General features: G+C 43.3%; 1 protein-coding gene across 2 annotated transcripts; it reads right to left on the bottom strand.

Moving 5' to 3' along the window:
* On the bottom strand, positions 1-27404 carry LOC147420926 (calcium-dependent protein kinase 28-like). Of its 2 annotated transcripts, none has more exons than XM_086504112.1 (13): positions 26433-27402; positions 25746-25876; positions 25617-25658; positions 24569-24680; positions 24402-24480; positions 24130-24299; positions 23923-24049; positions 23712-23827; positions 2230-2337; positions 2041-2103; positions 1765-1938; positions 689-896; positions 1-579 (listed from the first exon to the last, which is right to left on the bottom strand). In XM_086504112.1, the coding sequence occupies exons 1-12, from the start codon at positions 26739-26741 to the stop codon at positions 750-752; spliced, it is 1578 nt and encodes a 525-aa protein (XP_086360238.1). In that variant the 5' UTR covers positions 26742-27402; the 3' UTR covers positions 1-579; positions 689-749. The 2 variants fall into 2 exon arrangements, with proteins under 2 accessions (XP_086360238.1, XP_086360237.1); XM_086504111.1 differs by lacking the exons at positions 1-579; positions 689-896 and adding an exon at positions 903-1668 and having other exon boundaries at positions 26433-26961; positions 27038-27404.
* Positions 27405-27716: the final 312 nt, after the last annotated feature.

Below are 27716 nucleotides of genomic sequence, written 5' to 3'. Positions count from 1 at the left end.
AACAAGAACTTCAGCCACTTGGCTTTGCTTCAACAGATTAAATTAATGTACAACTGCTAGACCATTGCTGTTTCAATGATAAGACATGTGCATTGATTGCCCTGCATTACAAATAAAATGTGTATTATGTATTCCAGAGTAATGCGTATTTTATAAAGGCCAATATCATCGTTCCCTAGGAAAACGAAAATCAGCATCGCAGTCCTCAATTCTCCGTGAATGTCTATTTACATAACCAAAATTGAATCATGCTTCTTCCAATAGTGAAAATGGTCAAGGATTATCCAGCCTGGGCTTAATAAGCTCCTCCATAATTCTATGCTCTCTTGTTAAGTTGTAATGTTGCACAACACCCCATCTTGTACTTGAATGAGAGGTGCTTGGTATAGCACCATATGACATCTTTCTCCCTTATGAGAGGTTCTTGGGTAAAGCAATATCTTTCTCCCTTATGTACTTGAACGAGAGGTTCTTGGGTAACCATACAGCTTCTTCCTCCCTTACGTGCCCAATGACGTGGTTTGCAGAAGCAAAATCTGTTTGCTTTGGCATCTCTTCGATCTATACAAGTTTGAAACTCTGCAGGCACATCAATAAGAAGAATCAATGCACTAATGAGGCTACGATATAGAAATTCCTTCAGTAAAAGGAAGTGTAGGAATCTCTCATCTGGACAAAGGCAACTTACACTCAACAGTGTTTGTACATTAGGCACGGCCGTGCTTCAATCCCTGGAGTCAAAGAACAACCTAATGGCGTCTGTTTCCGTCGTTAGCATGAGAATCCACGCTAGCCTGCCTTAGCAATCTCTGAAACTCTGGCAAACTTATCCTGCCGTCCTTGTCAGTATCAGCTTCATCCAACAAATGTTCAATGGATCCCTTCAAACCTGTGTACTGTCCACAATTCAAGATTTTCAGAAACCTTCTACTTTCTACCAAAGAAGAGTAGCAAACGCAAAAGAAAAACATTGCTCAGACTACTTTTTGCACGGAACTAATGGTTATATCTCAAAATAGCTCAGAAACAATAATAAGGTTATTCATTCTGAGGAGCCTTTTTCCTTCTTCTCTACAGTCTATAGCAACGTTTCTGCCTCAGAATTTGTCTTCAGACAAAAACAAGGCTTCCTAGTATCACAGAATCTGAAAACCTTTTATCATATACAAAGAGGGTAGCCAACACAAAAAAGAACGATCTCAAGCCGTAGTTTTTGTACATATTGACCGTTATATCCTAAAATAACTCAGGAGAAATAGCGAGGTTCTTCATTCTGAGGGAAAAGGTTTATCCCTTTACAGTCTATAGCAATATTTGCACGTTAGACTTTGTCTTCAAACAAAGGCAAGGCTTTCTAAGTATCATATGTCAGATTTACCGTAAACATCAAGGCAATGCTGTGGCAATCCTACATAAAGTAACCACCCTATACTCCCCACCTGATGTTCTTACATCTTTCAGGACAAAGCTCTACACTTTCATAGATCAAACTTAAGAGGAAAAAATCTTCTGAAGAAAGCGATGTAATTTTAAAGAAACTGCTCCTTGAGAATCCTGCAGTTCTTTTAAGGAATTTTTTCCTTGCATGTATGTCTCCTGTTTTCCAATAGATGAAAAATGGCCCGACTCTATGCATTGATTGCGTCCATGAGTTCCCATTTCTGTGAACTGCACAAAGGACTCGCTGTTTGGCTGGGTAAAGATTTCTCGTAATTTACTATTCCCTCGGGGCCACAAACAAGTCAGATAAGACAAAAAAATTACCACTTTCAATTCTTCAGGGGTTATGAACCCATCTTTATCCATGTCAAACATCTGGAAAGCTCTAAGAGTCAGCTGATTCCATTTGGTACCATCAAGTTCTTCCATCTGATGAACATGCAGTGCTGCAGCCACAAACTCTTCAAAATCCACAAGCCCATCTCTGTTACTGTCCATCTGCACCCAACGAGCAACAGTTAAAATTAAAATTTCATGGTTAATAGAGCATGCACGCTATATAAAGTTTTGCTTTTCGCTTTTTGCAAGAACAATACATACAGCTTGCAATATCTCAGAGCCTTTGTTCTCCATGAACCTCCATGGTCTGTCTTTTTCAAGTGCCTGTATATTTTCATGTTAAGTACAAAGAGAGCTTGGGAAGAGGAATCCGTGACAACTTTTAAGTTCAAAAACACTTTAATTCAGCTTAAAAACATGTACATGCAGACTCTTATGTGTGACTAGTACCTGTCTCATTTCCTCGACTGTAATAGTTCCACTCCTGTCCACGTCAATATTGTTAAATTGATCACGCAAATCAGCATTCTGATCTTTGTCCAAAGTGCTTGCCACAGCCTGTAAAGGACACACTCAGTACAACTTTTGAAGGTTCCTGACAGAAAACAGGCTAATAACAGACACCTAAGCAAAGAGAAAAATGTAGATACAAAAAAGCTTGAATTTTCATGAAAGATAGGCCTTGCTCATATTCCATCAAAAGGACTGCACCAAATCATCCATCCAGTGGTGGGAGGACTCTCTCCTCACAAGTCAGCATAAAGCTTAGAAATCTACAAGATGGTGACTGCTAGGAAGAAGGAGAAGAAGAGAGAAAGAGAGTAGTGGCCCTCAAGCCGAGCACCCATGCGGTATTTTCTGTTTTAAAAAATGAACTGTCGAGTAACAACTGTTCTCTATGAGATCACTCATTGGATCTGCCTAAAGCTGAACAAAATTCATTGGTCTATCATTAATCGATATCCTCATAAGCTTCAACATCAACTACTGCTAATTTCTGGTGCCAGAAAGCTGTCCTCTGCCACACCATAAAATTCCGTATAGGGTCCATGTCATTTCCGCTGTGATTCATGCTGTAATTTACAGGTACGAGCGCTAATACTTGTATCCTTTGACTGCGGCTGCCTTTGTCGGTTGGTTGATGTGGCCAGCTGGTTAGTGCCACGTCATCAGGCTGTGACATTTGTTGTTTTCAGTTTAATCGTCATGTTATTGTTCTGTTTCAGCACCTTGTCAGGTGACTCTGCAATCGTAAAAATCCACAAAAGATGAATCATGAAACAGGGATCTAATAGATCACAAAAGATGAAACAGGGATCTGATAGATCAATCGATGTGATGGTTTGTATCGAGTGAATTGGTGCTCGGTGTAAGCAATGCTCAAGTGTGCCTCGTTGACAGATCAATCTGGTCTCTAACTACGTCATACATGGGCCCATAGTATGCCCCGCAAGCATACCTTGCACAACTATGTCTGACCGTGTCGTTCAATGTAGTGTAACAATCCAATGATGGTATGACCTTCTTAACACATAGCAGGCTATGTCTTTATTTTGTTTAAGCCCGATACATTACTCCACTATTGGTTTGCATCAGTCTCATCTAAGTAACAAAGTCAAAATTACAATTTAATGTTCTTGATTCAAGAAGAGCAAGTTTCCTCCTCCAATTTCACATCCAATGTATAGTCCGTGTCCTCTTTGGACAAAGTAATTCTTCCGAGGATCTTAAACAGAAGAGTTCTTGTAAAACCATGGCAAGCCCAAAAGGACATCAGAGTGAGGTAGCTTCATAATATGGAAGTCGATTGTGCAAGAGTTCTTGTAAAGCCATGGCATTCCTAAAAGGACATTGAAGTGAGGTAGCTTCATATTATGGAAGTATGGCCATAGCTAATTTGGCTTGAAGAGAACCGCCAAATTGGTTATAATCAATGCTGAGGTTGTTGCAAAAGGAAAAAAATAAAGCTAAAGAATCAAAGAATATTGAGGCTTTTTCTCCCTTTACTTGTCCCCAAGATCTACAGAGTTCCCATGATACTTCATTGGATAAATTATCAATCATATCAACATTCAAGCCACCTGATGATTTAGGGCGTTTGTTAGGTTGGATAAGTTAGGTTGTCATAAAAGGACGGGCACCAAAAGTATGTCCAGTTGGAATGTAACACTGATTGTTCTTTCTCAGAAAATCCTACAGCGTAGCATTACGGTTGAGAGTTTGAAAGGTTTGTCAATTTGTGCGGTTAGGTACAGAGGGTGTATCAAAAATTTAAACAGTGGTTGAAGGAAGAAGAGATGCGTTCTTGAAAGAAGATGTATCCTTGGCATCTTGTAGCCAACTGCACCATGATCCATAAGCTATTGCATGGTAGAAACTTTGATTGTAAAACAATACTCCTATAATGTCACATGCGCATTGTACTCGAGCCACATGGACAAGCTACTGCTACATGTTAGCATTGCTGAACACAGTGTTTCAATCATTCAGTCTAGTCATCTCATCCATCCGGAAGTCTTGATGCACCTAGATTCTTGTGTAGCCATCTCATCCCGCAGAAACTCTTGATGTGCTCACCACAGTATCCAGTCATCTCATTCATATGGGAATCTTGATGTACTAGAATCTTATTTCATCATTCATTTTTCCTCATGCATCATCATCATTCAAATTTCAAAACAAAATTCATCATTTTTTATCTTGAATCGACGAATTCATTCATGAGCTGCAGTTGCTCTCGATTGCTTTCAAATGCAAATTCCTTGCCATGTCATCCTCGATTTCACCTGCAAGACAGGTAAAATTCCAAGCAAATGGTTCACCTCGTTGCAAAAGAGTCGATGTCTGGCTCCATGGTTTCATATGCATGTTCCTCACTCCTAGTAGTTATCTGCACATGGATAACAAGAGCTTCCAAAATCCTTAATTTCACACATACTACAAAAACCCTAATTTTCCAAAGTTGTTGGATATAAAATCTGTTCGTGGCAATGCATAGTGCTTGTTGAGAGGATCAACTTTGCCTTCTATCGCATATCCAAATTCTCAACAGTTGAAGAGATTTTTTAAAGGTCTTCTAGGAAACTTCCTTGCCAAAAATTTGCCCTATTCTTCATTCTGTTCTTCAATTCCCGCACCGGATTTCAACTTTTCTTTGCCTTCTTGTTGAAAGGTGTTATCTCTGTCAGATTCTCCACAAGAACCTATGTGTAATCTAGGATTCTTTATGGATTATGCCTTGTAAGACAGAGCAATGAAGACGGAACGCGTCCGATGCGCGATGAAGTAAGGGTGGAGTGGCTAATAAGTCCGGGGTCGGGATACCAAGATTCTTCAATAACAATTTTCAAAGTGTCCAAGTGCTCTGTCTGCTCATTGGTAGGACCCGTATGCTTTGAGAAAAGCACACGCCTGAAGCTCTGATACCACTATTACAGACTTGGACACCCCAAGTTGAGAATCTGACATGACACACGAGAGAACCACTTAAATACGTCACACCTTCAAAATTTGAATCGACACAGCCCTGTGTAGTTCCGTGCCTAGAGGTATTGGCCCCAAAATCTGACGTCTCTTTTGCTAGTTATTTTCATATTAATGCTTAAGCTAAGTACAACACCCGTCGGACCTCTGCTCTCAGACTCTGCGTCCAGATGCTCTACAGAGTGAGGCCCCAAGGGTCTATTTATTCTTACGAGGGATGCCCCAAAAGCAATTAAACTCAAAAGCAGTCAATCCCAAAAAGCATCTGGTCTAAAATCTACCTCGAAAAGCAATCAGTGCAAATTGCGGAAATCCGTATTATTGGCAACGTGGCAGCTGTCAACGCAAATCACGGGTCCTTCCGTATAGCCTGCCATGTTAGCATACCAACACAAATTATGGGCCTATCTGGCCTTCGTACAGCCTAATGCCACGTCATATGTCCTTTGTCTCAGATAGTACTGCCACGTCATCATTTTGTGACATTGAGATCTAGGACCATGATCTCTCGACAACGTGTTTAGCAATTGCATCTAGATCCACATGGGACCTCACTGACGTCGGATTGACTAATACTTATTGCTATCATGTCCATAGAATCTCAAGACCGACATGTTGCAGTCGTTTCATCTTTCAAACCTACACTCAAACACAATTACATGAGAGAAATCACATTCATTTTCAAGAATTCCCATTTCAAAGTACTTCATTCATAAAGTCACAAAGCAGAATACTGTCAACACATCCGTATCCCTAAAATCCAAAGGAAAGTCAGTGACATAATTCCTTCTGGGTAATCTATGACAAAGGAGCGGAGCAACTCCTCTCTTGTGCAGTCCCATCTACACCACATTCAACCCTGCTGATCTACGGGAACTCTCAGAATAGACGCAGCTAGATCGAAAGCCTCAAGGTAAAATTCCAAAATCTGAGAAGTATCTACGAGGTCCTCCTCCTCCATCCACTTCGCATCCAATGGCGGATAGTTCTTGAATTTCACTAAGAACCGTGTATCACTTTACCCTTCACCTTCCTTTCCTTGTGAGCCAGTATTTGTTCTAGACATAGTCACAAGGGACGCGTTTGGGGACGAGGGATGGGGCTCAAATGGATTTTTAGTGTAAAAAAGAGGGTGGGACGGTAAGTGAGGACGGAAAAGTGGGGACGAGAAGCCCAAAAATGGACGTCCCCTGTGACTATGGAACTTCTAGAACGAGTATCTCCTTGCTCTCCTCTATTTCAGGTTGCTCCTCAGGCTCCTTGTCGACTGGCACTTCAAGCAGCATCAGTCTGAAGGATACATCATTTATCTTCTCTTGAATCTGGAAAGGACCATAACATCGCATACTTGGCTTAAAAAAAGCCGCTTCTTTCCCTTTCTTTTTCTCTAGCGTGCCTTCTCAAATCATAAGACCACCCAATCATCTTCCTTCAGCTGCTATCACGTCGATGTTTATTAGCTATCTTCTTATGCCCTGCTTGAGACATCTCAAGACTGTAACAAACTTGGCCACCCCAAGTCTAGGTTCTGTCGCGACACAATAGAGATTCACTTGAAAACAATTCACAATTAATGAGTCCACACGGCCCGGCATAGTTTCGTGCTAAGAGAGATTGGCCCCAAAGACTAACGCCCCTTTCGGTATTTCCTATTGTATTAATCTTTCAGCAAAGAGCAACTCCCACGGGTCCTCGCTCTCAGACTCTGCGTCCACATGCAGATTCACTTGAAAACAATTCACAATTAATGAGTCCACACGGCCCGGCATAGTTTCGTGCTAAGAGAGATTGGCCCCAAAGACCGACCCCCCTTTCGGGATTTCCTATTGTATTAATCTTTCAGCAAAGTGCAACTCCCACGGGTCCTCGCTCTCAGACTCTGCGTCTATCTAGATGCTCTGAGGAGTGAGGCCCTTGGGGCTTATTTATTGATACAAAGGATGCCAAAAGCACCCCAAAAGCAGTAAACTCAAAAGCAACTTGGTCCAAAATCTGCCATAAAAAATCAGCAACGCAAAAAGCGGAATTTCCGTACAGTTCTGCCACGTCAAGAGTCAGTGCGTTTTACGGCCGTCCGTACAGCCTGCCACATCTTTCCGCACTCGTCAACCCGTTGTTGGTGTTGCATCTCCATGAGTTCATACTGTGTGGGCCGGGGTGGCCCGTACTCATTCTTTGCTAAGTCGCTTGAATTTTCCATATTGCCTCTCGCCTCGAGGGTGGCAAATGGAGTCGTTTGATTCTCCTCGGAATCCATAAGTGTCGCGAGAAGAGGGATCGGATTTCCCAGTAGCAGAGAAATCGGCCGTGCTCTAATACCACTGTAACAAACTTGGGCACCCCAAGTCTAGATTCTATTGCGACACAATAGAGATTCACTTAGAAACACTTCACGATTAATGAATTGACACGGCCCGGCGTACTTCCGTGCCAAGAGAGATTGGCCCGAAAGACTGACACCCCTTTTGGTATTTCTCTTTGTATTAATCTTTGAGCAAAGTACAACTCCCACGGGTCCTAACTCTAAGACTTTGCGTCCAAATGCTCTGAGGAGTGAGGCCTTTGGGGCTTATAGAGGGGGAGAGGGTGCTCTTATAAAGCCAGCAAGAAGAGGGAGTGCTAGAGGATGAGGGAGGGTGAGAGTGAGAGTGAGAGAGTCACTTTGTATTGGTAAGTGTGCCAAGTGGCACACTTGTGAGAGTGCACGTGTGCGAAAGCGTGAGAAACCTAGGCTATGGATAATGGGTGGCCAGCACGGAGACATACTAGCCGTACAAGTATGTCCTAGACCTGTGAAGCAGCACAGTGGTGTAAGTCTAACACCCCCTCTCAACACCGGATGCTGAACAAATCGCATGAAGCCGAAGATGTGAGGCAAATGATGAAGATGTCTGCTGCAATGTCCACTGAAGGACAAGACTCCGCGAGTGTAGAAGCAGTCTGGGGTGTTACAACCTTCGAGAGATCTCCATGGTAAAGTGCCGTCACGAGAAGTGTAGCAAACTGTTGTACTCCGCCAATACAGGGTGAAGATACTGCGTGAAGGTCCCGAATTGAGTGTGAAAACAACTCCTTGTCGTAAAAGAAGTGTCAATAGACCTACAAGTGTCCTGCCTGATGGGATCTGTGGTGTCTGCAGTTAAACTGTCTGGAGAAAATGGAGAAGCCCTCATGAGAATGACTGGAAGCCTGTCAATGCATGAACATGTAACCCAGTGTGGCAAGGTGGCTAAGCTGTGTAAAACTCCAGGAAGGCCAGATCTGGCCATCTGCGTTGTAAACATCCTCCGAATCAAAAAAAGCCAGACTAAACAGTCTGCATTGTAGAAGCTACCATAAGCTCCACCAACAATCGAGAGACCGCACGAACCACCACCGGATGGTGTCCTGTCAGTAGGTAGGGTAATCCAAGATGAGGGGAAAGCCAGACTCAACAGTCTGCGCGGTGAAGGGCCTCTGAGAAGAGGAAAGGCCAGACCAATCTGTCTACGCCGTCTTGCCAGTATCTCCCGCCTCCAATCCTCCGGTGTCAACCAAAACAAAATCCGCACCAACACCACCACCAAACCGCAACTCGGTGTGGCTCTCAATGCGAACGAGCTGGGAGCGGCCTACTACCCAGGTCGGGGGATAAGTTTGTTGTAAGGTTACTGAGGGTGAGTGTAATCAACTCTGAAGGTACAATCCAAATGATCAGGAGTGTCGAAGAGCAACTGCACTACTATCCAAGCCAAGCTTCGGGTGACTCCAAATGTAGTCGCGGGATGCTTGATCTCCCACATCTCGCGGTTAAACTCTCCAAGAGAGTCCAAAGCACTGAAGTCCCACTCCAGTCTGTAGATCCAAGCAATGAACCTGTCCAAGAAGAGATTTAAGATCCTCTCCCTAAGTCCATGTAGATGCTCCCGTGTAAGCAAGTGATCTGACGAGTCGAGGTCAAGTGGTAAGTGTCTGTCCACCAAAGATGGTGTCTTCGTTGGGAATGTCAAAATCCCATATGCCATGAGCATGGCCATATCTCGTGTGAACTCCTCTAATGAGTGCATAGGTGCGCAACCGCCGAATGATGGCTGGAATGAATGGATCTCCCAAGGATCGTACGCCCGTAGATGATCAAGCCGATGTCGAAGATACCGTGTACTGCAACAGTCACTGAGAGACCGCACGGACCACCATGGGATGGTGTCCTGGCAAGAGGTAACTTCATCCTCTGTAAAAAACACAAGCCATGTGGCTGCTGTCCACCCAAAGACGGAACTGCGAGGTGATGAAAACGCTGCTGTCCAGCGATTTTCAGTGTGCTCGTACGCTCCCGGCATCGTCCGGAGCGGTGCAGAGGGTGTAGGGACGGGTGGTAAATCACTGTCACTGCCCCAGATGGTTGAAAACAAAGAAAACAGCAAGGGGTAATGGCTGAAATCTGTAGATTTGAAGAGAAACTTCGCCGGCAAGGCACTGGATGCCAAGGCTGGGTAGGTGGTGGCAAGGTCCGGGGTCCAGAAGCTCAGCGCTGCCCTCCTGCTGCAAAAAACGCAGGTCAATTTGCAGCCCACTTTTGTTGCACTTTTTGGCACCAAAAACCTTCTGTTTTCTGAAAAAGCAAAGGCTTGATGGGTACCCTAGGTGCCCATCAACTTGTGGAAGGTGTCGACGACACAAAGTGACCAATAAAACCGCCGAAAATGGGTTGAAAACCCAAAAACGCAGATGAAGGTCAAAAACGCTGATGGATGGGAGGGGTTTTCCGCGACAAAACTGTCCAGAGAAGGTAGCGCTAGCAGGGAAATCAATAGATCCGATGTTTCTTGCAAAAACACAAGTTGAGGTGAGGTCCTCCGCGATAGAAATGGCTCTTGTTTCTACGCTTGCTTGGCTAATGTAAAAACGATGGCAGATCTAGCTCAAGTTGCAAAAACGTTGGCTGATCCATCCCTTGGGAGAAGGAACCCGATGGGATGTAGCGCCTCAAAATAAGCAGAGCCTGAAGCTGCTGATACCATGTGCCATGGCGATTGATACCATGTGAGAGTACGCGTGTAAGGAAGAGAGAGAGAGAGAGAGAGAGAGAGAGAGAGAGAGAGAGACGCTATGTGTAGGAAAAGGGGCGATCAGGCCCCCACTGACTACAAGAGTAAGAGAACCTCAGTACAGATGATGGACGTGGGTACCCCTGGCCCTATAAATAGGTGCCCAAGGGGAGGTAGGGCAGGGCCTAATGAAAATCCCCATGACCCAACAGAAAAATGATATATGGAAATATATGAGAGCGCCTAGACAAAAGTGGGCGGCCGAAGCCAAACTCGGGCGGCCAGACCAGGAGAAACCTAGGCTATGGGTGGCAAGCCCGGAGACATACTAGCCGTACAAGTATGCCCTAGACCTGTGAAGCAGCAAAGTGGTGTAAGTCTAACAACACTTACTTAATAACTTAAAAACCATTCAACTTTTACATTTAAAAGTTCCTAGACTATTAATGAAATGCAAATTAACTCACAACTCCACACATGGATGCTACTTATGAAAAACGTTAGCTGCTTCTCAATACAATGCCATACCGGCACTGCTCCGGCATTACCTGTTCGCACTTGTCCGGCAATTTGGTCCGGCACAAACAATTAAAATTAGCTTAACTGACTTCTCCTAAGGCTTTAAAAATAATCCAAGCCTTAGGATTATTGTTCTTAAGGACCCCATCTCATTCTTGTGCTCACACTGACACGCGTAATTTTCTGAGGCTGAAATCTGAGGCTACTATCTACCCCTTATTGAAGACCCGATTTCCCAATCACTAGGGCTTCAAGGTAATTTCTGTTAGGGTCTCCCTGAGGTGCTCTGGCCCAAGTTTGGGCACACTTGAGGCCCTAGAACTACTAATTCTATTCTGATGTACACACAACTAATTAGATAACTATTTTCTCGTATATACATTATTTATTTATATAGTCTGACATTGTTACAAGAAGTGACTTTCCCGGCGCATACGGACACTTTACAAAACCTAGCGAGAATCTGCGGGACGCTGAATTCTCTATTTTCGGCCCTGAAAATGCACTTATCACCCGCACAGCAATCCCCTCGCGTCCCCGGATCTCCTGGGGGTATTAGGGACCATTTAGGGCCGAAACCCTAAACCTGCAAAAATACACAGCAGGCTGTATTTCCTTGTTTTGGGCTCCCTTTCGCGAGCCGCTCGCATCCATAGCAAGTCCTCGAGGCCCCACACCTGTAGGGCTACTTGCCCTTTGAATCGGACGAGAATTCTCGCGTTAAAACTCTCCGAATTCACCTGTACATGTGGGGGATTAGCAACTAGCTAATCCAATACATGTGCAAGAGGGTCTTGCCTCGGCAATCGCGCATGAACCCACACAATTGTGCATACAGATGAAAAGCCCTCGAGCGGGGCATCACGTTTCTGTATTCAAAAGGGGGAGAGGTGCGCGAGAGCAGAATCATCGCACTACATAGTGCAAGGGAGAAGGCAAGCTTTCCATTAAAGCTTCAACACCTGCACCAACTACTCACACACTCACTGTAAGTCACTATGAGAGAGAGAGGCAGCCCCAAATTGATTTTTGCACTAATTCTTGGCAGAGGTGGCAAAGTTTGACCCTCTGGAGGCTCTAGTGCTGCCAAGTGTCCACTATGCCTCTTTGAGTTAATTTTCCTAGTACCCACCGACTTATAAATGTAGCAAGGGGGCCTAAATGACTTTGAACTGAGCCTAGAGACCTTTTACTGCTCAAATTCCAGTGCCGGTCGGCCCGACCAACTCGTGGAGACAAGACCTTCTCGTCTGTGGGTGAAACTCTCGGCCATCAGCCGTTTCACACTGGCCACACAATGTCCGGCCATTTGCAACTTAAAAAAGAGGGTCCCAAAATTAAATAAAAATCATCGGAAAGAAACCAACAACTAAGGTTAGCACTTGTCAGGTCCTCGTGACAGTAATTAGTAGTTGCCACGTCCTCATGACAATGTCATCATTTTGTGACAGCACAAGCCCAAAAAACTTCAAACTTCATGAACATTTTTCAAATCAGGCCAATCACCGATGGTCTCTACTTTGGCCGGGTCTATCTTTACCCTTTTTGTTGAGACGATGTGTCCAAAGCGTATCTTTGGCAAGAAAAACTCACTCTTTTTCGCATTTATAACCAAACTATGTTTTCGGAGTGCCTGGAAAACCTGTAACAAATGGTGTCGATGCTCTGTTTCACTCTTGGAGAAAACGATGATGTCGTCAAAGAAAGTGCCCACAAATGATCGATACTCTTTGAAAATTCGGTCCATCATATGGTTGAATGTAGCCGGTGCACTCGTAAGGCCAAATGGCATTGATCAAGTATTCATATAACCCAAAAGCAGTCTTGAAAGTTGTATTGTAGACGTCTCCAAGAGCATTTCGGATTGATGATATCCACTCTTCAGATCAATTTGGCTAAAGCAAGTGGACCCTTGAAGTCTGTCGGGTATATCATCGATCCTAAGGATAGAGAATTTGTTCTTAATGGTGATTTTGTTAAGAGCTCTATAGTCAATGCACTTTCTCCAAGATCCAACCTTCTTTAATACTAGTAGCACGGGGGAACAGAAAGGTGAAGTGCTAGGTTGGATAAGACCCTTTTCTAGAAGTTCTTTTACCTGGTTCATTATCTCTTCATTTAGGGCTCGGCTAACTCGGTAAGGTGGTCGGTTCATTGGTGTACTACAAGGAATCAAATCAATCGTGTGATCCTCATGACGAGAAGAAGGTAACTCACCTGGTAGGCCTTCAGAGATACAGTTAGCCTGCATGTGTAAAAATTCTTGTCGTTCCTTTTCCAAATCAACATATTTGACCTTTGTTCATCATTCAGTTCTTTCAAGAAGATCGAGTAAACAAAAGATTGGATTTCATTACTGGAAATGGTCAAAGCCGATACAAGTGGGACGAACTCGCCTTTCAGCTTTACGTCAAGTACAATCTCTCGACCCTTCTCATTCTTCAAAGTAGCTTTCCTGGCCCTATAATCGACCACAGCGTTGTTCTTGTGGAACCAAGGGACTCCTAGGAGGATATCACACCCTTCCAAAGGCATGATGAAAAAGTCCTCGTGCCCTAAATACCCCTGACAATGCAAACGAAGTTTGCCACTGACAAGTGTAATAGCAACATCCCCACTAGAACAGGCTCCGCCTGTGGCCCCATTTGCTCGGGTGTAATTCCAAGTAGAGCCGCCAATTCGGGTGAAATAAAGTTGGTGTTGGCTCCTCCGTCAAAGAAGATGAGGACTTCTTGATCTCGTACTTGCCCCATGCGCGGCAAAGTTCAGTGCTTTCATCCATCTAATTTGGGTCAGTCCCCACACAATCTGGTACCAGTTCTGCTTTCGTCTTTCCTTTTAATGCTTGAGCAAAGTACAAAGTCTGAGGATCCTCTCTACTGAGTGCTCGTCAATAAATCTCGGTGCACGAAGCCATCTAGGTACATATATATATATATATTGAGCAAAGTACAAAGTCTGAGGATCCTCTCTACTGAGTGCTCGTCAATAAATCTCGGTGCACGAAGCCATCTAGGTACATATATATATATATATATATATATATATATATATATATATATATATAGGCCCATGGCCTCTCAAAAGCAATTACAAGAAAAGATTCAATTCAAAAGCATCCTACCCCAAAAGCTCGCGCTCCAAACTGTCAACGTGATTTGCGGAATTTCTATACGCTGTCACGCCAGCAGTCATCGTAAAACACGGACTGTCCGTATAGCAATTGCCAAATCAGTAAATCAACGATCTCTCTCTCTTTTATTTCTCTAGGTGTCACCAAGGGCCCCATCGACGGGTACCGAATAAGTTGGACCAACTTATTCGTGGACATGCCACGTCATCATTTTGTGACAGTTTCTGGCTTATGATTGATTTTGCAGGTGTAATCGAGGGCGATTACAATTCTTTCAAGAGGGGGGTATATCACAAAGTGATGACGTGACATGTGGTCGAACAAACCAAAGAGAAACTGAATGAATGAAGCACCAGTCGTGGGGTCCAAAACCCTAAAAGACAAAAGCTTGAACCCTGAAGGAGATTTCCGTAAAATGCACTGGCATGCTATCGTGGTAGTCCGCACGAATGGTGGCATGGCAAGACTGTACAGGTTTTTGAAAATTACCCTTGCTGCTTTTGGGAGTCCCCAACGCTAGCTTTTGAGACTCGATGGACGACGTGAGGTGAATGTGATCTGACTGTTTAGTGATTGTCGTCTTTGTGCAAGTGCTGGATTTGTGTTGTCTAGTGCGTCGGTGCTTAGAGTCAATGTCTACTGAACTGGTTTCTTGCTTATGTTTGATTTTGCATCGAGAGCGATTACAATTCTTTCAAGAGAGGGGTATGTCACAAAATGATGACGTGGCATGTCCATCCGAAAACAAACAGATTCAAAACTTATGGGATCCCGTCCGATGGGGCCTTAGAGACACAAGACCACAAATAAAAGAAGAACATCGTGAAGTATTGCTGACGTGGCAGGCTGTACAGATAGCCCCGCGAATCGTGTTGACACCTGACGTGGCATCCATATGGATTACCGCGAATTACGGCAACTGCTCTTGCGCCATTTTTTGGGACCTGATGCTTTCAGAACCTGTAGATTTTCATGTAACTACTTTTGAAAGTCCATGGGCTTATAAATCCATTGCCAAAGTCTCTCCCTCTCTCAGATTGGCTTGGAAACACTGAGCAAAGAGGACCAGTGTTCCCAAAGAACAATTTCCCAAACAAATAGAAAAAATTGAGCTTTTGACATTTACCGGGTTTTCTCCAAAATTCTACAGGTTTTTCTGAAAATTATAACTAAACGAGGAAAATTTTTACAATCTTTCCACATTGTAAATTTTTATTTTATAGGTAGAAACCAAAACCTAGCAGGTACATTGTAACCGTTTACACGTTTACTGTGAACATTGGAGGGGACCCTCGGACAATGTACTTTGCTCAAGCATTAATATAAAAATAAATATCGAAAGGGGCGTCAGACTTTGGGGGCAATGCCTCTGAGCACGAACTACGCCGGGCCCTTTGGACGCTCAACTTTTGGACCAGATGCTTTTAGAAGCTAACACTTTTCACGTAACTACTTTTGGATGGTAGTACCCTATTGAAGCAATATAAAGAAATACCAAAAGGGGCGCCACAGTTTCAGGTCGGTGCACTTTGGGGGTGGAACTATGCTACTCCGTCTCTCCTACGAAGTCTCTCTTTCTGTTCAGTTGTTTGAAGTGCTAAACATCTGTCTCCGTCTGTTCTTTTAGTTGGCGCGTGGTGTCGTCCCATTACAGATTCTCTCTTAAGTGAAGTAACCTTGTGTTTGTGCGAAGTACTAGATCTGAGTTAAAATCCTTACACCCTTCCATTGCACCTGACATATAATGAAGAAGGAAGACCGGAACAAATTTCGCAATGATCTGCCAAAGTACATTCCTTGAGGATGGAATGTCACAAATTGGTGATGTGGCATACTGGCACCGGACCAGAAGAGACAATCAACCTGATCAAGCGCCCAAATCGAGGCCTAGCCAATTGCAAAACACGCCGTAATTTGTGGCAGAATTTGCACCATAAATAGCGGGCTCCTGACATAGCATTTTGGGCGGTAGCTTTTGCTCATCAGTCTTTAAACAGTTGACTTTGGGCTTTCATAGGTGCCATTCAGTCCACATATATAGTCTATGCAACTATTGAACAAGACAACATTTCATGTCATGCAAACTATGCAGAAGGCATCCTCAACTTTTGACCAACCATTTCAATATACCGCCACAGCAGATCCTCGTTTGTCAGCCAACTGTTCAAAATAAACGTCGTACCCGGTCATGAACAACATCCAACTATTACGTCATCGCTGTGTGCTAACCATAGGATTTCAAACAAGTGGTTGCCTCAAACGCCCCTCAATGCATGTGGGCGGGCTAGTGCTATTCAAGGCCACTCCACAGCTACTCCCAAGACCAAAGCAGGCTCGCAACAAAGCGGTCTTCCCATCTCCACATCTCTGTGAAAATCCACTAGGTGGAAGGGCTCCATGGGTTGCCCGTCTGTGGGACCCAGACACGAATTGTGTAGCAATAGCTCCTTCCAGGGCTCCTCCCCTGGAAGAAGTCCTCTGACCACAAGCTTCCCAAGGAGGGCTCTACTCTGCCATGCTGGGTCGATGATCCCCAACCCTCCCTGAGAGCAAGGTAAAGTAATGACCTACCAGGAAACTTTGGCCCGAGCGGACCATGTGTCTCGCCCTAACCACAAAAAGTTCATGATCAACCTCTGAAGCTGGCTAATGCAAGAGCTCGAGAAAATCCAACAAGACGTGATGTACCACATAGTAGCCAAAACACCTAGTTGGCCACTACAACCCTGCCAACAAGAGAGAGTCGTGCTGAGCCCCAATAAAGCATTTTCCTCATGATGGAGAGGAGCAATCTTCTGCCTTGATGACAAATCCAAACCAACATGTCAGCCCAAGTAGCGTACGGGTGTCACTGGGGGATTCCACCTAAAGCCTTGTTACGTCCCCAGAGATCACGATGGACGCCCGGCCAATGTGAACCAACCCTGAATGTGAACACACCCTTAGTTGAAGGGAGGTCAAGAAAGGCGGTTAAGAAGTCCTATAAATAGGACTACGGTCTCATTTGTAAGACATCTTGTGTGACCACCTCACTATGACTCTATGCACTTGGCAACTCTACCCACACCCACTTCGTGTGGGCTTGGTGGTATGGGACATCATCCCTTGCGTAGAGACTCATCCGTTAGCTGCTCAAGGGTGAGTCCGTATCGATTCTATGGCTGGGAGGTGAGTCTGATGTTCGCTCTCTGCGCACGTTTATGCATGAATATGGATTGTGTCATGTCATGTATGCAGGATGGACCGGGCGAGGGATAACATTGGTATCAGAGCTTCTTCCTCCTCGTACATACGTCATGGCAACATGCAAAAAACCATTAGATCTCCTAAGGCCGTGATGACCTAGACTAATTGTCATAAATTGCTGACGTGTCAGCCACTGGAGAAGGGAGCCAACCTACAAACCCCAGCCGAGGGGCCTAAACCCTGAGAAGAAGAAGCAGAAGAAGAAGAAGACGTCCTACCAACTTATGGGACCCCGTCCCCCGCCGATGAGGCCCAAGTGACATTAAGGCGTTAAAAATAAAGCAAGCCCACACACACACAAGCGAAAAAAACTGATGACGTGGTAGCAACCTATACGGATTTCCGCAATCTGCGCTAACATGTTGACGTGGCACGTTTCTCGCTGACTACTCACATGACACTTGTACGGATTTCCACAAGACCCGCTGGCAGCTTTTGGGCACTAGTGCTTTTGGGACTAGACGATTTTGAGTTTGACAGCTTTTCAAGGCCAAGGGCCTTTAAATATGTAGGGCGCCAAGGTTTGGGGCCAGTACTCTCTGGGGTGGAATTCCGCCACTCTATGTCGCGAGTGCTCTCTCTCTTTCAGTTCAGTCGTTGTTGAAGTGCTAAAAGTCTTGTTCAGTTTGTTCTTTTCCGTTGGCACGTGGTGCGCATCCCGTGCCAGTGGTATCAGAGCTTCAGGGGTGTGCTTTTCTCAAAGCATACCGGTCCTACCAAAGAGGAGACAGAGCACTTAGACACTTTTGCAATTGTTATTTGAAGTATCTTCGTGCCCCAACCCCTAACTTATTAGCCACATTTCCACCCTTACTTCATCGCGCATCGGGTACGCTCCAGTCTTCCTCGCTCTATCTTACAGGGCATAAGCCATAAAGAATCCCAGATTACACATGGGTTCTCGTGGAGAATCTGACAGAGATAACACCTCTCAAAGGAGATATTACAAGGCGAGGAGATACTCGCTCCAGAACAGACTTTGAAAAGGAAACTGAAAGGGATAATGATGTCTTGTTGTCTGTGTGCAGATAACTGATAGGAGTGAGGAACATGCATATGAAAGCATTTGGAAACATGGAACTAGACCTCGACTCTTTTGCAACGAGGTGAACCATTTGCTTAAAATTTTGTCTGTTTTGCAAGTGAAATCAAGAATAAGATGATGACGAATTGGAAGCGACGACAGATCCGGAATGAACCCGATCACGATTCGAGATAAGAATCATGAACTTTGAATGAATGATGATGATTCTAGTGCATCAAGATTTCCATATGAATGAGATGACTATATACTGTAGTGAGCGCATCAAGAGTTCCTGAGGGATAAGATGGCTACACAGGGATCTAGGTGCATCAAAACTTTTAGACGGATGAGATGACTAGATGATTGAAACATTGTGTTCAGTATGAACTAAGTAAGTGTGTGAATGAAGAACTTTGAAATAGAAATTTCCGAAGATGATTCAAATTTATGTATGAAATTAATGTTTTCTGGAAGAACTTGCTATTTGTGTGCAGATAACAGGCTTGGCCACCCCAAGTCGAGAATCCGGCACGACACACGAGAGAATTACTTAAAATACTTCACAACTTTAAAGTCACGGTTCAATTTGGTCGACACAGCCCGGCGTAGTTCCGTGCCCAGAGAGATTGGCCCCAAAGACTGGCACCCCTTTCGATATTTCTTTTATATTATTTCTTGAGCAAAGTACAACACTCGAGGGCTCCTCCGCTCTCAAACTCTACGTCCACGTGCTCTCAAGAGTGAGGCCCATTGGGTCTATTTATTGATACAAGGGATGCCCAAAAAGCAGAGCCCCAGAAGCTTCTAACTCAAAAGCAATGGTGTTCCAAAAGCAATTGGTCAAAATCTATCCAAAAATCAAGTAGCACAAATTACGAAACTCCGTACTGCTGCCACGTCAGCTTGTTAGCGCATTATGCAAAATTCCGTACTTACTGCCATGTGGCACCTATCAACGCAAAATCCAGGTGATGCCGTACATTCTGCCACGTCATCACTTGTACGTACATCATGTTGCCACATCAACATCCGTATTGTCTGGATGGTCATGCCACGTCATCAGTTTGTGACACTGATGGGCTCTCTGCCCTCTTACATAGGGTGGTCTGGGATGCTACTAAAGCTTCCCCTTGAGGTGGTTAAGCATAAAGGGCAGCTAAGCATTCCATCTATAAATAGGTGCTCCCTCCACATCTAGTAACAGAGCTCAGCGCTTCCTTGCCATGGCCATGCTCGGCATATCCAGTAATCAACAACCCATCAATAACTTTTTGCGCTTTCGTGACGGCACCACACGTGGCATACATAACGACCAAAGCACCACCAACCAAAACATGGGTGAAGTAATCTATTGTTGTTGAGCAAAGGCTTTCAATCCAACCAGAAAACAAAAACTCGTTGCTTTTGATTCCTCATCACGCTTTTCCTGTCTATGCTTTTGTAGCAAATATTGCTACTTCCCTAGATTTGTCAATGGATTTTGCAACCACTCTCTGGACACAAAATTGTTAACACTTACGGTATATTAACCCCAAAATTTGAGAAAAATAGAACTCAAGACGCACTCAGACTGCGCATTTGAGACTCCACATCCTTGCATTCACGCTATTGTGGAATTCACAAAGCGTAAAAGCTAATGAGCATTGATGTAGCATCTCAACGAAATCTCTTGTAATTCTATTCGCCATCTGTAGTGGGGCCGCACAAAGAAAGCGGAAGGCTTTATTTCCGAAGAAAAGCCACTCAATTGTAGGGTGGGTCCAAAAATGAAAGGCTATTTCCTCAACCAATCTCTGCTAGCTAGGTAAGATGCACACCACTGCATAGGCTCCTTGTCTCGCTCTAAATCGAGTTCGTTGTGTCTACTATCCTCGGAATGTTGTGCACCAAATTTCATTCTTATAGGTTGCAGGGTCTTTCAAGGCCACTTTTGACCATCAAGTGAAGTGGCAAAATTTCAAGGATTTGCTTATGAAGGGCTATTTTAAAAATTTTCCCTTTTGTAAACCAACGACATTGAAGGGCACTTTTTCTGGGAAAAAATCGATACATATATACGTATACGATATAATAATAATAACTTTAATACAATGATTTTCTTCTCAGAGTTGGAGACCAGATTCCCATGGTTGCGCTTTCATCTATGTCACAAATACATGTTTGTGTTGAATTTGGCTTTGTAGATTGGAGAATTTGTATTTCAAAGGACACAAAAAAATGTATGTATCATTTGAATTTTCGAAGGCAAATTTTTAAAAGTGCCCTTCATGAAGAAGGGCAGCTTCTAAGCTAGACGTTCCATAGAAAGTAGAGGGCCACCTTGTAAAAATGAACGTTGTACAATGTGCACACAAGAGGCGCGCACGCGCACACAGAGAAATGAAATGAAATGAAATGTTATATTAAATGTCTCCAAAAGGCCAAAATAACCTACGAGACCAAACTCATACGATCTTGGTGGATCTAATACAATGTCTGGGTACGAAATAAAATGAAGTAACATAAATTGAAGTGTCTGAGGATGCCTGACATTGGGCATTGTTCGAGGATGTATTGCATCGATCGCTAAAGAGCATCATCAGTGTCCGCCTCTGTAAATAGCCGTACTAGATGTCTCCCACTAGAATAGTCATGATCCTCTAATGGAGCCTCCGTCAATGTCGTGGTGGCCCTTGTAGACGTGGTCGTCTAGCTCTAGCTCAATGGCTCTATCAATCAATATACCTCTAGTATAGGTGGACTTTGAAGTCTGTTATGAAGCTTGCTCATCTGATTGCCAAGTCTCTGCTCTAAAGAAGTCCATGATCTCCCTCTGTGAATGTCTCCCACTGTCTAATCTTCTCAAGAGACTCTCCCTGTGTCTGCGCAGCTCTACCATAAACAACTCGAGGCATCTCTGATCCTCATGACTCTAGCCAGTGGTCCAAAGCCCTCTTTGAATAGAGGGTGAAAGCAGCCACGTATCTCATAGTATACCAGACAATGAAATATGTGATTTAACTCTGTCTCTAACTCTATATGACACAATTGGCAAATCCTTGCCTCTACCGGTAATCTCTTAAATCTGCCCGTCTCTATCTCTAGCTGATGCGATAATGTGCGCATCTAACCAATAGCACATCATATCCCATGACATAAATGAATGTCCATATAGGCAGGTCTGATCACATATCCATCCTTTGTGAGCTAGAGAAGATACTCTATGTAGAAATCCATCTTCGTGCCAAGCTCTCATGTCAGCTCTGTCCACGTCCTCCTGGTGTCTAGCTGAATCAAATCCTGTCTGATGAGGCGGGTAATCTCGGTCCGTGTAGGGACAAGGAAGGTGCATCCAACGAGTACTAGAAAGGGGGTAGTCTCTCCATACTAAATCCATGCGGGTGAAACTACGATGTCATCTGTGCATACCAACAAGATGTGTCTCCCTGTGAGGCAAGCTGTCAAGAAGACTCCAAAGCTAGGTGAGCATATCTATCTTTAAGGAGATCCCAAATACCGTGTATAAAAGTGACGGACCTGGTAAGTGCCTCTATGACCAGCCGGAAAACAGCAAGCTCTGCACGAATAATCTCATGCGGTAGAAAGGCCTTGGCCCTAATCACCCGGGAAATCATAGAGACCAGAGGTCTCTCCATACATTTCCATCCATCAATACTGCGAGCTCAGCTATGATGCTCTACTGATGGTCCACATATCTGCACCCCATAAAGCATAGTTGAAGTAACCAATGTGTCAAATAGCCAGAGCTTTGTTTGAACTTTGAGCTCCCGAAACTAAATCTGTGGACACATCCTCTCCATGCTCCCAAAGCTGCATATGCTCTGAAGGAGAACTTTGGACCACTGAAGACCACTCCCTGGTAAGTGTATGCGTCTGTATACTCAACAGTTTGCTGACCATATGTGAATCGGTGCAGATCGCCTGACCCACTGTGCTGTGGTGTTGAACACCATAACTTTGGTCTTGCCGAGGTTCACCGATAAGCTGCTATCACTAGCAAAAGTGTGCAATGCATCCAAGTATCGTTGCATCCCCTATGGGAGTTTGAGATAAACACAATATCATCTTCATACAGTAGTAATGGAATCCAGGTCCCTGCTAGCTGCGCTCCTCTGTCGCCCTCCCTCTAAACGTAATCTGAAATTTCATCTACAGACAAACCAAACAATGTAGGGAGAGTGGGCATCCATGTTTCACTCCAACAGTGGAGTGAATATGCTCAACCCCTCGAGAGTATGAACCTTCCCCACGATTGTCCTGTATAAAGCCACGACTCCCCAAATCAGCTACATGGGTACTTCCATCTCTTGTAGTCTTTGCATCAGACGAGCTCTAGGAACCATAACAAATGCTTTGCGAAAATCCACAAAGTTACACAAAATCCTCCTAGCATGTGATCTGCTTTCCTCAATAACAGCTCTGAGTGTCAATATATGATCAAGAGTAGAAAAACCCCTCTTGAAACCTACCTGGTATGATGCCCGAATGTGTTCTCTCTGCCAATCTACTCAGCTGTTGCTCAAGAATGGATGCAAACAACCTAGCTAGTGTGTGCCCAATCATGATGGTTCGGTAATTCCCCAGTATCATGGGGTCTCTTGCCTTGAAGATAAGCATAATAGTAGACATGCTCCAAGTATCCGGAAAACCCTCACACGTGGCTCGATTGAACATTACTACAAGAAGCTTTGCAAGCATATCTCTAGCATGTATAAAGTGCTCCCCCATCAATCCATCATGATCATATGCTCTACAAGTCCTCATCTTGTCAATGGCTTTCTTTACCATCTCAGCAGTAAAGAGAGTGCAAGTCTATCGGCATGGCTCCTAAAAAAATAGTCATTTGAAAGGCTGTGCCACGTGGCAAAGATGTGGAAACAAAATCCCTAGGCTCTTAAGACACACACTGGCTCTATACACATGGTATTAGCATGTCAAGTGGCACATAGAGCCATGCGCACACGACAAGCATTTTTCGGATTTGTAGCCCCAATTACAAAAGGAGATATAGAAAGATTTGGGGGAAGAAAAAACATGAAGAGAAAGTAATGAAATCATTCATGTAAGTTGTCAAGTTATCAAAGGGCCGAATGGAAAGCCATATGGACACTTATGGCAGCCAAAGAGGGGCATCTAACTAAGATTTTTTACATATCTAAGTTTGTATTCTAGCAGATGACTTTCTGCTTATAACAAATCCTCCAGAAGAGCTTACGACACTCACTAAAGTCACTTTGCATGCATAAAGATCTCCGAATAGGCCATGACAAAGCAAGAATTTGACACTTAACCACCACACATACTCTGGCTTTAGCCTCCATTCTTGTATATTCAAGAGAGGCAATGGAGGCTCTAGTCTTGTAGCTTTAAGAAACTCATTATAACTTTCACAGGCACACACAAAAATATTAAATGTACTGAGTGTAGACATAGTCTTAAGTGTAAATGAGTGTAAACATACACACACAAAAATATTAAATGTAGATGAGTATGAACATACTCTTAATGCAATTTGTTTCAGTCTACTGTATTTCACAAAGTCCCGCATGTTTGAGAGAACAGATATATCCAATGGAATCTCTGCAGCATCTCCACCTTCTCTGACCCATGGATGAGCTACAAAATTCACATTTGAAGGTATGTTTGGTGAAAACTTTTTCTTCTCCATTTTCAAAATATGCTTCACATGAGAATGAAGAAACAGATCTTACACAATGCCTGTGCAGCAGTAAGCCTTGCTTTTGGATCCTTCACGAGAAGTTTTCTGACGAAGTCCTTTGCACTAAAGCTCAAACTTGGCCAAGGTTTTGCTTGAAAATCTGGTTTTTTTTTCAAAACCTGCATACACCAAAACAAATCACATCAGTGGCAGAAAAGCTTTTTTCAAACAGTAAAAGATAAAAATAGGTCAAGCTTGCCTCCTTAAAAACTCCACTCTCTGTTTTATCCCAAAAGGGACGTCTGCCACAAAGTAATATATATGTGATGACACCAATACTCCAAACATCTGACTCTGGGCCTGACTTTCTTTTTAAAACTTCAGGTGCAACATAATATGCACTTCCCACAACATCTCGAAAATGTCGACCTGTGTACAATCACTAAGCAATATTGAACAAAGTAAATCTGTATGGAGGACTAATAAGGCAAGATGAGATCTTGCCGGTCAAATTCACGACAAAAAACATACATGGTAAAATAAAATCTGAGAGGCCAAAGTCTGTTGCCTTAAGAGATGAATCCTCTGCTCTGGATTTGAACAAAAAATTCTATAACAAACAAATACAATCATCATAAAGTGACATCCAAAAAATATTGTGCAACAAAATAAAGTGGGTTGAAAAATGTGATGCATACTTCAGGCTTTAAATCTCGATGTACGACCCCATTCAAATGGCAACAAGCTGCCACTCTTAGCATCTGTCTGACAACAATAGCAGCATCCTTCTCACTATAACGAACATCCTTTCTGTTGTTTTTTTTATGAATCCAGTGATATGTCAAAAGTACAAACAGCATTAGAAAATAGGATGTTTATTTCGCACATCAAACAATCTATTTCCTTCTTTACAAAACTGCATACGATTACAATTGCCAATACAGCACAAGAGCCAATTTGTTTTGTGGAGCACAAAAAGAAGAACTCGCATGCAACCTCCTTTTGTCAAACAGTGAGAGGAAATAACAGACAACATTAATCCATAAACACATAAATGATTTTCCAATTTCATAACGCCTCGTCCTGATGAACCCAAAACTTAAAAATAGCTATACATTAATTACATTGCTTGAACAAAGTGTGCAGCTTCTATACATTCAATGCTTACTAAGCACGATAATCTATTCACAAGCAAAGACAAAACAGGTCTCAGATGCATAGACTCTATCAACATACTTGTGTCACTTAAATGAGACACAGTTGATGACGCAAAACCAACAAGGAACAACAACTGTGGAGGTTGAGACACAGCTTACAAGTTCCAACACAGAACAAGCTAAAACCAAAATAAGTTCTATTCGTACTTTATCAAAACAATCATGTCACTTTGGTGAGGCACACGATAATAACCATTGACTTATTATTTACTGACCCTGACACAAACACAACAAAACCAACTATGGCAGAACTTAAAACACAATTTAATACTTCCAACACCCTAAAGCTTTACAGAGGAAATGATCTATTCAAGAGCAAAAAACAGAACACACAATATGTTCCAGTCATGCACAGACTCCATCAATGTGACATTTAATCAAGACATGGGGCTCAAATTCATAATTGAAGGCTAGACACTATTTGTGCTGCTGACTCATATAGAAAGAGCTAAGAAACCTTCTCAACAGACACTGCTGAAACATCTATTGAACAATCAACTCTTAATGAAAAAGATGCCAAATCACATACTTGGCAAGTATCCTGTCAAGAAGCTCTCCACCCTCACACAGTCTGCAGCCAAAAATATAGATATAAGTTAGCAACAAAACCTTGACAATCGCTTGAAATATGCAAAATTACATTCGTGAAATCACTTACTCCATGACTATGTAAACATAATCATCATCCTCAAAGGCCTCATGAAACTGTACAACGTTTTCATGCCCAGACAAAACCCGCATAATCTTCACTTCCCGTCTTACATCATCAACAGCGATAGGTAGAAGCATCTAATTAAATGAAATGGAAGTTTAGCAGAATCAAGAAAACAAAGAAAGTCTTCTACTCATCTCCAGGGCAGAAAAATGACTACATTGTGTGGCTTACAATGCAGAATGCCTAATACTATGGTCCAAAGCACTTTTAGAAGAGGACTGATGCAAAACACAATCTTTCATGATTTTATCCTAGTAATCTGATCAAAGCTGCACTCAATTCTACTCACAAATTTTTATTTTTCAGCTAGTGAGGCCTGATGATTTCGCTAGTTCTTATAATAGACCTACACTTTGTAAGAGAGAGCACCTATGCAGACATTTCTCCTATTTCTCGACCACTTAAGTAGTTGCATGGCACAACTGCTTACTCAGCATCAACCAGACGGACTAATGTCTCATAGAATCACAGACTAAATCCAGCAAGCAAGCCAATAAAGGCACTTCTCAGTGTCTAATCGGAGTTCTCCAAAGAATAATTGAAACATAACCATGTATTCAGAAAGTAGGCATAGGCATTCATTAACTTTATGTGACCATCTATCCAGTCTATAGGGAGTGTGAAGAATACCTTTTTCTTTTCTATGGTCTTCACCGCAACTTGTTCCCCAGAAGATAATTCGGTGGCAACATAGGTATACCCAAATTGTCCATGGCCAAGTAGCTTTCCTTGCTGGTATCTCTGCTTAAAATCAGTGGAGTATCCAAACTTGGTGAGTTTCCCCAAGGGTATAGATTCAACCTTGGATTTTAATTTGATTGCTCCTTTATCAGGTATGCAGGGCCTCACTACTACATTCTGTTGCTCATATTTTCCCTGGGCAACTTGCTTGTGAGTACTTGCCGGTTTGGGCTTGTTGGAGGAGAGGCAGACCCCCATAGACCAAGAGATCCCAAAACTGCTAGTCAGGTACAAGAGAGTCTCAGGAAGGAGTTGTGGCCCGATTCCCGAAATTCAATAAAAAGCGCAACTGTAGAATTCCCTGCAATCAACGTGGCTGAAATGGCTTGCATTCAGGAGCTTTGCTCTGTGTCGTTACGAAGCTCAACTAGATGCTTGTTTCCTGTTCTATTAGATGGAAGCGTCACTTTCCTGACTCCTGTTTAGCTGGAAAACCGTTAGTAAAGCTCAATCTGCACTTTGATGAACTGGTGCGATAGTTCCTGTGAGTGTACCGATGGCTCGGCGATAATGCAAATTTCTAAGCTGCTGTTGGACTGAAGCTCTGCGTGTCCCCGTCTACCTCTCAAATGGGTAGCACAGACTTTTCTAACAGAAGCTTGATCCCTGCGTGATAGGAAGGTTCCTTCACTGCGTGATAACAAGAAGGAGATTTTACCTGATTATAAATGGCGAGACTCAACTCTGGTTGCTCTGCAAACACATGCAGGGACGAAGAAACAAAGAAGCAATGCAGAAAGGCTTTGCGCACGAGGAGAGGAAGCTTGAACAGGAGCTATGGCGGATGAAATATCATAAGGAACGCGGCATTGTTGCTGGACTTTCGAAGCAAATTCCGCGCATTCCCATTTGCACGGAAAGACGATGGGCACCTAACTTTCTTGAGAAACCGATCACACGCAATCAACAAATATTGTCGTGGCGCAAAAGTCACAAGTCCCTTACGAAAAGACTTTATGTCGATGCGTGAGTCTTGCATGCAAGGTTTGTATGTTGTGTCCCTCATATTCAAGTACAATGAAGAACTAGTTTTTGGCCTGCCCCGAAGAGTGATGGTTTCTCTTTTTGCTAATGAAAAAGGATAGGTTATTTTAAAAATAGATTTTATATTTTTTCAAAATTATTTAGTTTTCATTGGTGCATGGCGATAGTGGTCGTTTAATTTGGAGGTAG

This window comes from Adiantum capillus-veneris, chromosome 28, assembly GCF_014529385.1.
Source record: "Adiantum capillus-veneris isolate H3 chromosome 28, ASM1452938v2, whole genome shotgun sequence".
NCBI classification, from domain to species: domain Eukaryota; kingdom Viridiplantae; phylum Streptophyta; class Polypodiopsida; order Polypodiales; family Pteridaceae; genus Adiantum; species Adiantum capillus-veneris.
This window is presented reverse-complemented; position numbering and strand designations above follow the sequence as displayed.